Source organism: Prosopis cineraria, unplaced genomic scaffold (genome assembly GCF_029017545.1).
Source record: "Prosopis cineraria cultivar Desert tree isolate PC_DT_omini unplaced genomic scaffold, ASM2901754v1 PC12, whole genome shotgun sequence".
Lineage (NCBI taxonomy): Eukaryota > Viridiplantae > Streptophyta > Magnoliopsida > Fabales > Fabaceae > Prosopis > Prosopis cineraria.
This window is the reverse complement of record NW_026555343.1, coordinates 12,616,144-12,626,710: the sequence shown is the minus strand read 5'-3', so window position 1 is coordinate 12,626,710 and position 10,567 is coordinate 12,616,144. Positions and strand designations below refer to the sequence as shown.

General features: G+C 29.4%; 2 protein-coding genes across 2 annotated transcripts; both read left to right on the top strand.

Moving 5' to 3' along the window:
* The first annotated feature begins 4,864 nt into the window (after nucleotides 1-4,864).
* On the top strand, nucleotides 4,865-5,732 carry LOC129287658 (ethylene-responsive transcription factor 2-like). Its single transcript, XM_054923881.1, has one exon. It carries the CDS (start codon nucleotides 4,897-4,899, stop codon nucleotides 5,494-5,496), a length of 600 nt encoding a protein of 199 aa, XP_054779856.1. The 5' UTR covers nucleotides 4,865-4,896; the 3' UTR covers nucleotides 5,497-5,732.
* A 3,730-nt stretch (nucleotides 5,733-9,462) lies between these two features.
* On the top strand, nucleotides 9,463-10,358 carry LOC129287814 (ethylene-responsive transcription factor 2-like). The gene has a single exon (XM_054924061.1). It carries the CDS (start codon nucleotides 9,465-9,467, stop codon nucleotides 10,068-10,070), a length of 606 nt encoding a protein of 201 aa, XP_054780036.1. The 5' UTR covers nucleotides 9,463-9,464; the 3' UTR covers nucleotides 10,071-10,358.
* The last annotated feature ends 209 nt before the right edge of the window (nucleotides 10,359-10,567 follow it).

Genomic DNA, 10,567 nt, shown 5'->3' with positions numbered 1-10,567 from the left:
AATTTATCCATAACCATACTATCCTCAAGAGTTTAACTAGTTACATATGAATTCATAATCAAATTTCTTTAATTTGCAACCTACAAATTAAATTCATGAATCAATAACACCTAAACTAAACATGCTTTTCACAAGGATTAATGAACTTTTAGAAAAATACAAAATTAAGCAAACTTCTCCTAACAATCATTTTGTCAAGCACCTTTTGTACCTTCACACTTAAACTTAAACCAATCTTCCTCTTTGATTTCATCTTCTCAAAACTTCTTTAACATAAATATATAAATAATCAGCTTCCTAAATTCCATTTCCTCAAATCAATCTTAACTAAAAGAAAGAAAAATAAATAAATTATTTGATAAATTAATAAATTAAATAAATTCTCCCCCTCCACGAATCTCATAGCAAAACAGGGCAAGGAATGTCACAGCCACAGCAAAATCATAAGAAGGATTGAAGCATATTACCTCACTCAATGTGACAAAGCAAAGAAGCAAGATCTCAAGCGGATGAACAGTGCAAGAAGGAAGAAGAATCAGCATACAGAATAGAAAAAGAACTCGAATGATGGCATGTAAATGAGGAGGAGAAGAGATTGGTAGCTTCCATGATCCCCAAAACAGCAATAACATTATTGGATCTCCAACAACAGCCCAGCATTTAACATGCTTACCACCTTCGATCGGACAGAATGGAGAAGAAAAGGCAAGAGCTTAATGATAAGAAACAAAGGAGAAAGAAGCTGCTGCAGGTGGGGCAGACGACAGCAGTGCACACACCACTGGCCACGTTAAAGATGATGAAGGAGGAAGAATAAGACAGAGACGGCAGAGGTGACCCCCCCAGTTCGGCTGATCTCTGACACACACACACACTCTCTCTCTCTCTCTCTCTCTCTCTCGCGATGGTTCTTGAATCTGATCCCAAACGGAAGAGAAATGTGCTCTACTCCTTTTCTCTTTCTCCCTTAATTTATTTAATTAACAGAAGGGCATTTTCATAATTTTACCTTAAGTTAAAGCTAAAAGGTAAAATTTCCACTCTTGGCCTCATGAAAATTTAAATTTAGGACCTATCAATAATGTAGTTTGCATAAAGTCCACTAAGCCACAATTTCTCCTTGATATATTTGCTCTAAAAATAATAAAAATAAACTTTAAACACCTTTTAATAATATAATTAATTAATTTTATTTTATTATTAGTATTTATTATATTTTTTTTCATGGTCATTACACTAGTAGTCTAGTTCTCACTGAACTTTTATTTTTTTTTCTTGTATGAGATATAACAATTTATTTTCTCTTGATAAACTCAATTAAGATAATAAAAATACTTATAATCATAAAAAAATTCATAACAATCTCTAACAATAACAACAATAAAATATTTCAATTACAATCTAAATTATTCAAATTTATAACTTCAACAATAACAATAACAATAACAATATTCAACAAACTTTATCATGTCTAATATACATTATAACACAATAATTTAGAAGCAAACTAAATTAAAATTATATTAAATAGAAGGGTGAAATGTGAATAAAGAAAATACTAAGTTCAAACTTTAAATTATTCAAATGTATTTGAAATAATTAAAATTATATTAAAATAATTTTATAGGATCGGATTGAATCAAGTGATCTGATAGCTTGGTGTCTTCTTTGATCCGGGCTTGAAAAATTAGTTTAATTTTTTTGATCTCTTTAATCATTTGAACTAATTTTCTACTAGTCTGGATCAGGCCAAACTTTATTCAGGTTGGGTAGGATAATTGAATTTTTGCACAACCCTATCATAGCATGATTTTAAGCTCTGTTTATTCATTAAAAGGTCAAGCCTAAAATAGGCAAGGATGGAGGCCTTTGTGCTTAGGTCCTAACTACTTTCACACCTATGTATAAACGTGGAGGTATAGATTTTTTGTTTCCTTAAGAAAGTACACTTCGGGGGTAAGTTTCCTAAAGCCATCGAAGAATGAAATGATTTTCAAGAACGTACGGTCGGAACCACGTAGGATGGCTGCTGAATCAGCCTCAAAATAATACATAGTTCTTTACAAGTTGCTTGCTGCTAATTAATTAATTTCACTTCCTCTTAAAATAACTGGGGCGGCTAACATTAATTTCACACCCTGAATTTTTCTTTGCTTCTAAAATGTTCTTCTCTATTGATGGCCCTGAAAAACAAAAATAATCTATTCTATAATGAATGAAAATGTTTAAAATTTTAAAAAGCACAGGATTGAAAAAACTATAGGATATTATTTTCTAATAATATCATATTATTTACAGACAATAAGGGATTTTAGTTTTATATATAGATATTGAGTGATTAATTATCATCTAAAATATGCCATTATTGGTACTAAGTATATTGCACTTCATAATATTCGATTATTAAATGTTTTAAAAATATTGTTTAAAAAAATCCGAGTTTCAATTCATGCCACTTGAACTAATAAATAAGTAGTGTTAAAAAAATTAATATTGATAACTTTCTGGAACATTAATCTCTCTCTTTCACACATTCTCTCTAACAAATACTTCCTTCATTTAAAAATATAAAGCATTTTTAATTGAATCTCACCCTCTAATAAAGTGTTTACTTACTTTTCAACTAATATTATTTTTTCATATTTATTTCTATTAAACACCCTACAATAAATATAAAATTATTATTAATAAGGGCACTTTTAAAAAAATGTTTCGATAGACTAAAAATATTTTATATTTTTTAACATTTAATTTTTTAAAAAATATTTTATATTTTTTAATGAAGAGAGAGTAAGTATTTTTATTAAACGTTCACTGCATACTAGATATTGGCAAAATCCGAAATATTCTTTCAGACTTTCACATGATTATATTATTATAAATATAAATTATTTTTTTTAATATATATCCAGAAAGTGAAGTTGGTCCAATACAATGAACGAACTGACAAAAATATGATAGCCGTCATTCTGACACAGAATAAAGAGATCGACTTGTTAAAAAATTAAAAAATAATCAAGTGGGCTTGTATTATTATTGGGGTTTTTTTTGTTCAAGTCCTAGACAACGAAATTCGGGTGAAAAAAGTGTATTTGAATCACATTCATGAATACTTCATTTAATTCACATAAACGAAAGTCTATTCTTTTACTAACACAAGTTCAGTTACCTGAGTAACAAAAATGAATATCTATTAAAAATAAAATTTCAAAGTTGAATTTTAAAAAATAAAGGTCGAGAATAATAAAATAAAAATTTATAATTAATTTCAAATATTAAAAAAATCTAGAATTGAAAATTGTACATCTTTATTAATAAAAAACACACATTTTAGGGCTAATTTTTTTTTCTAGAAATATAAAATCTTTGGTCTCAAATGTAAAATTAAATAGAGCAAGTTATCTGTGGGTGATGAGTTGCCTTAATTATGATTCATTCGCATAAAATTCAAACAATTAAATTTTGATTATTATTGACGAAGTCAAAGAAACAATAAATATCGTTAATTAGTCCCCAATTTGAAGCAGATTTTTTCCAAGATTGGATTTTCTACTCATTTTCATAATAATTAATAAGTATGTCATTTTCATATGAAATTTAAATTGTTGAATTTTTTTTTTGATTTGGAATATTATTTAAACAGTGCGTTCTATTTATTTTTTGCCTCAAATGTTGTCATTTTTGGCACTAAATATGAATATTTTTTCTAGTTCACCATGCCGTAATATATACAAGTTTTTTATACTACACCCAATTAATGGTGGTGGTCATTTATATTTTATTGGCTGTGAAACATGCATGAAAAATAAGCAGCATTGTTTAAAATTGCTTATGTAATTTGAACATGGTGAGAGCTTATTCAAGGGCGGGTTTATTTGAATCAGCCTAAATAAACTCAAACTAACAGAAAAATCAAAATAGCTGACGACCCTAACATTTTTTGGGCTTTAGAGGCTCCCCTCATTTTAAGCCAGCTTTAATTTTTTTAAAAAAATTAATTATTGTTAGTATTATAAAAATATATACAATATAAAAAATTAATTATTATTAGTATTATAAAAATATATACAATATACTATTTGGTACGCATAAAAAATGTTGAACGCTTAATTTTTGAAAGAAAAACAGTTGATGGTTAAATTAAAAATCAACCTCAATTACAAATTAAAAATGATAGAAATATAACTATAGGGACTTTTTAATTTTTTAAAAAATATTTATAATAATATACTCAATTAAGCATGATGGCATGATCTCTTTGCAAAATGCCTTAAGTCTTAAAGGATTGATAAATATTTAATATATATTTTATAAAGAATAAAAAAACAAAATATTCTAGAACCGGGCTTCACTTGTATTTTATCAAAGTTAATTTGCACTAGTCCAAATGTTAAAATAAATAATATTTCTTATAGTCCCAATCTTAAAATTTTTTGGATAAATATATATATATATATATATATTTAACTTTCTTAAATTACTGGTTTTAAATAATAATAATAGTAATAATAGTGGTAACAATAATTTTATTAACCACTTTAGAACGAATAAAGTATTAAGTATCATTTGGGTCAAACTTTTCGAACAAGAGTTCAAAAGCCTGACATCGTTTCCTTTTAAATGAAAGCATTTCTTTATCCTTTGTTCATATTCATGTGTGTCTATATATATATAAAAGCTGATGAATTTGGCCACGTGATTTTTTCCGTGTATTTGGAATCTTGAATTCAACCAAACGTGGGAGAAGAAAAAGAAGCTTCAAAGAAATGCAAAGTGGCTAGGGTTTGTTCAACGTATTGTCTTCAGTCTATAAATCCCCCTTCGCCAACAAACCCAACTTCATCGTCATCTTCCCATAATTCACCAAAACGCGTTGTGTCCTCTTCAACAACATCCATGATTCAGCACTTCAACGAATCCTACATGTTCGGATTCCATTGTCTCTCCGATGACTCTGAACATTCTTCTACTTTAGAAACAATCCGACAGCACCTTCTCGTAAACGAAACCGCCGACTTGCCTGCCTCTTCTCCGGCAACACTTTCCTACGCCGTCCCAATGCAAGGCCAGAGTTCAATGTATGACATTCATTACATCAATGAACTAGTTCCTGAAGTTTCCACCATTAATAACAGTATCAATGTTGATGCTGTGGTGGCGCGTGAGTGTAACGCGCCCCCGGTTGAACTGCATTTCCGGGGTGTTAGGCGGCGGCCTTGGGGGAAATACGCGGCGGAGATCAGAGATCCGGCTAAAGACGGTGCTAGGGTTTGGCTGGGAACTTATGATACAGCTGAAGATGCAGCTATAGCTTATGATCGAGCAGCTTATGAGATGCGTGGAGCTAAAGCCAAGCTTAATTTCCCTCTCCTTGTGGGCTCCAACGTGTGGGATTCGGTTCGAGCGAGTCGAAAGCACCGCGACCTCTCCACAGCCGCTTCTGCTGTCGGCGGCGGCGAGTATTCTTCGAAGCTTAAGCGGATAAGGAAGAGCTAGTGAGGCGTGAGGGTGAGACACAGATAATTCAAATGGTGTAAATGTTGTGACTTGGTTGCATTCTCTCTCTCTCTCTGTTTTTTTTTTTTTTTGTGAACTGCTTTCTTTTGTTCATTAACTCTTGGCCTTTGATTAAAAAAAAAAAAAGAAATTGTAATTCTTCGAAGGACTAAAGATTTTACTTGTGCCCTTCAATGTTATTATTGGCATTTTATGAAATTATATTAGTATGTGGATCGAGGGAGGTTTAGAGTACTAATAGATAGAAGGCCAAATTGCAACTTTGGGAAGAATAAATAACTAGCAAACGTATCAGTGGTTGCAGCATAATTTATTCTTCTTTAATAGTAAGTTTGGTTTAATGAAAATTTAAATTTGGATTTGGACCTCATTCTTTATCTGGATACACAAAAATTTGTGAATTTATATCCAAATTCAATTCTTATTCTAATTCCTTTATAATAATTTCAAGTTCTCTCTATATTTTAAAAATTCAAACTTCTTGTTTTTTTTTAATTTTTTTACTATTAATGTTTCTATAAGTCTCGTATCTTTTATTATATTCCATTCTTGTTTTCATTTTAAAAATAGAGGTAAACTCACTATTTTTAATTTTTTGTTTTCATTTCTAATCTCAAGCTTTTTCTTTTATTCATTTGAAAATTTTTAAACTATCCAAACAAAATATATAAATACATAAATTTTAAATGTGAGTTTTAAAATATAATATTTTAAATCTACAATTCAAATATAAATCCATCCATCCTAAGGCTACCTAAATTTATAAGACTAGGTGTTGAGTATCATATTTATGGCTTCAAGCCTTCAATACTTGTCGTTCTCAACTCTATATCTCACTTGACTTCAAAATTTCACAAAAATACGTCACTTAATTTTAATGAGATGATGTCAAATGAAATGAATTCTCTGGTTATATTTTACTTGGTTGAGTGATAAAAATTATTTGGCCAAAATAACTTTTTAATAACTCCGAAATAACTTATTATATGTACGTATACCCGCAAATATATAGTATTTAATATTATTTTTAACGTATAATCAATCTACCTTGTATATTCTAAAAAATAACTTATTGTATATACCCAATCCAATTATTTTTAAGGAGATTAATAAAAATAATTAAAAATAAAGTGACATGTATATTTTGAAAAAGATATAAATAAACTTAAAGAAAAAACACAGTTTTAATTAAATAAAACTTTGTTTTTGCTTCCCAATAACATGTCTTCAATTGTGTTCTTTTTATGCTATTGTATTACTCCTTTTAGTCCCGTTTATAAGGCATATTATAAAAGGTTCATTTGTTTCATTTATGAGTCATTGTACAGCTTTTTAGATAATATTATTAAAATTACTCTTTATGAGAGAGAGAAAATAACATAATGTCACTTTTTAAATTTATTATTTATGGATATATTTAAAATTTTACATACTTTTATATTTTTTTACTTTTTTTTACATTATATTAATGATATTAGTAAAAATAACTTATAAGAAGGATAGCAAGAATATATCATAGCATAACTGTAAATTGTGTTTATTTATTAAAAGGTCAAGCCTAAAATTGGCAAGGGTGGAGGCCCCTGTATATTGCACTTTATAATATTCGATTATTAAATTTTTTAATATTATTTATTAAAAGGCAAGCCTAAAACAAGTGATAACTATTTTCACACCTATATATAAACATGGAGTTATGGATTTTTCTTTTCCGTTAAAAAAAATATACTTTTTGGGGCTAAGTTTTTTTTTTTTTAACACAAGGCCATGGATAATCATAGAACAAAAATTAGGTCAAATGAAGATTAATAAGAATGCGACACTCAAGTAGAGGATTGTCGAAAATTAAGATGTTGATAGTGTCATTCAAGACTTGATGAGTAAGCTGAGGGTAAGTTTCTTAAAGCCATCAAAAAAAGAAATGATTTTCAAGGACCTATCGTCGGAGCCACTTAGGATGGCTTCTAAATTAGCCTCAAAATAATACACATTACCTCCAATTCTAATTATAAGACACCTTTTAAAAATAATATTTGATTCAAAATATAAAATACCTTGCAATAATTAAATTACTTTTTTTAATTTCACCTCTTTTTAATTAGCGTGAAGGTATTCAATATAGTTGCATTGTTATTTAAAATTAAGAATAAAAATAAAAGTATGTATCAATTTTTTATGATATCAAGATAAAACTTAAAATCTTTTAATATGTGTAAAATGATTAAAAGTTTTTTATAATAAGGAGCGGAAGTAGTTCTTTACAAGTTGCTTGCATCTAATTAATTAATTAATTAATTTCACTTCCTCTTAAAATAACCGTGGCGGCTAACATTAATTTCACACCCTGAATTTTCTTTGCTTCTAAAATGTTCTTCTCTATTGATGGCCCCAGAAATCGTCTATTCTATATTGAATGAAAATATTTGAAATTTTAAAAAGCACAGAATTGAAAAAAATTAAAGGATATTATTTTCTAATAATATCATATTATTTACGGACAATAAGGGATTTTCGTTTTATATATAAATATTGATTGATTAATTATCATATAAAATATTCTATTATTGGTACTGTGTATTTTGCACATCATAATATTCGATTATTAAATGTTTTTAAAATATTGTTTAAAAAATTCAAGTTTCAGTTCATGCCACTTGAACTAATAAATAAGTAGTGGCAAAAAAATTAATAGATAATATTTTTTAAATTTTTCTTGATAATTTTATGAAACGTTAATCTCTCTTTCACACGTTCTCCGTAATAAATAAATATTTTTATTAAAGAAACAATATAATTTTAAATTTCTGTACTTTATTTGTATTTTATTATAAATATTTACATTTTTTGTGTGTCTAGATTATTATATTTTTATTTTTTAATATTTTAAGCCTCTTTCTAGAAAGATTTAAAATAAAAAAAATAAAAAATACCTAAAAAATATAGAAACTTTTAATAAAATATAATAAAATATGAGAATTTAAAATTATATTTTTTTTATCAAACGTTTTCTGCATACTTTATTATTAAACGCTTCGGGCATACTTTATTATTAAACGTTTTCGGATATTGGCAAAATCCGAAATATTCTTTCAGACTTTCAGATGATTATATTATTATAAATATAAATTATTTTTTAATATATATCCAGAAAGTGAAGTTGGTCCAATACAATGAACGAACTGACAAAAGTATGATAGCAGCCATTCTGATTTCTGACACAGAAAAAAGAGATCGACTTGTAAAAGAGTTAATTAAAGAGAATCAAGTGGGCTTATATTATTGTTCTCTTTTTTTTTTTTATGTTTGTTGAAGTCCTAGACGACGAAATTCAAGTAAAAAAAAGTGTATTTGAATCACTTTCATGAATACTTCATTTAATTCACATCAACCAAAGTCTATTTTTATTTTTTACATCAACCAAAGTCCCAATCTTATTTTTTTTTATATATTCAACTTTTCCCAAATTACCAGTTCTAAATACATTTAACCCACCAAAATTTTTTTAATAATAATAACAATAACAATAATAATAATAATCTTCATCATCTTCTTCTTCTCCTGTCTGAACCACCTTGGAATGCATAAAGTATTGAGCATCTTTTGGGTCAAACTTTTCGAACAAGAGTTGAGAAGCCTGACATCGTTTCGCTTTAAATTGAAGCATTCCTTTATCCTTTCTTTATATTCATGTCTCTCTCTCTCTCTCTCTCTCTCTCTCTCTCTCTCTCTATATATATATATATATATAAGCTGATGAATTTAGACACGTGATTTTGTCCATGTATTTGGAATCTTGAATGCAACCAAACGTGGGAGAAGAAGAAGAAGCTTCAAAGAAATGCAAAGTGGCTAGGGTTTATTCAACGTATTGTCTTCAGTCTATAAATCCCCCTTCACCTACAAACCCAACTTCATCGTCATCTTCCTATAATTCATCAAAACGCATTATGTCCTCTTCAACAACATCCATGATTCAGCACTTCAACAAATCCTACATGTTCGGATTCCATTATCTCTCCGATGATTCTGAACATTCTTCTACTTTAGAAGCAATCCAACAGCACCTTCTCGGCAATGAAACCGCTGACTTGCCTCCGTCTTATCCGGCAACACTTTCCGACCACGTCCCATTGCACGGCCAGAGTTCAATGTATGACATTCATTGCATCAATGAACTAGTTCCTGAATTTTCCACCATTAATAACAGCATCAATGTTGATGCTGATGTGGCGTGTAAGTATAACGCGCCCCCGGTTGAACGGCATTACCGTGGTGTTAGGAGGCGGCCTTGGGGGAAATACGCGGCGGAGATCAGAGATCCGGCTAAAAATGGTGGTAGGGTTTGGCTTGGAACTTATGATACAGCTGAAGATGCAGCTATAGCTTATGACAGAGCAGCTTATGAGATGCGTGGAGCTAAAGCCAAGCTTAATTTTCCTCTCCTTGTGGGCTCCAACGTGTGGGATTCGGTTCGAGCAACTCCACCGCGACCTCGCCATGGCCGCTGCTGCTGGCGGCGGCGGCGGCGGCGGCGAGCATCCTTCGAAGCTTAAGCGGATAAGGAAGAGCTAGTGAGGCGTGAGTGTGTGAGATACTGAGATACTTCAGATAGTGTAAATATTGTGATTTGGTTGCATTCTTTTTTTTTTTTTTTAACTGCGTTCTTTTGTTCATTAGCTCTTGGGCAGTCAAAGAAAAAAAAAATTATTTCTTTGGAGGACTAAAGATTTTACTCTACTTTAGCTTGAGCAACCAAAAAAAAAAAAAAGATTCTACTTGTGCCCTTCAATGTTCTTGTTAGCATTTTATAAAATTGTATTAGTATGTGGATCGAGAGGTTTAGAGCACAAATTAGATAGAAGGCCAAATTGTAACTTTGGGAAGAATAAATAACTAGCAAACGTATCAGCGGTAGCATAATTTATTCTTTTTTAATACTGAGTTTGGATTAATGAAAATGTAGATTTTGATTTGGACCTGATTTATTATTTGAATACACAAAAATTTATAGATTTATATCGAAATTCAATTATTATTATAATTCTTTTAT

Bases quoted from the DNA above. Each gene is read 5' to 3' on its own strand.
- LOC129287658 (XM_054923881.1), top strand. From the start codon at position 4,897: ATGATTCAGCACTTCAACGAATCCTACATGTTCGGATTCCATTGTCTC.
- LOC129287814 (XM_054924061.1), top strand. From the start codon at position 9,465: ATGTCCTCTTCAACAACATCCATGATTCAGCACTTCAACAAATCCTAC.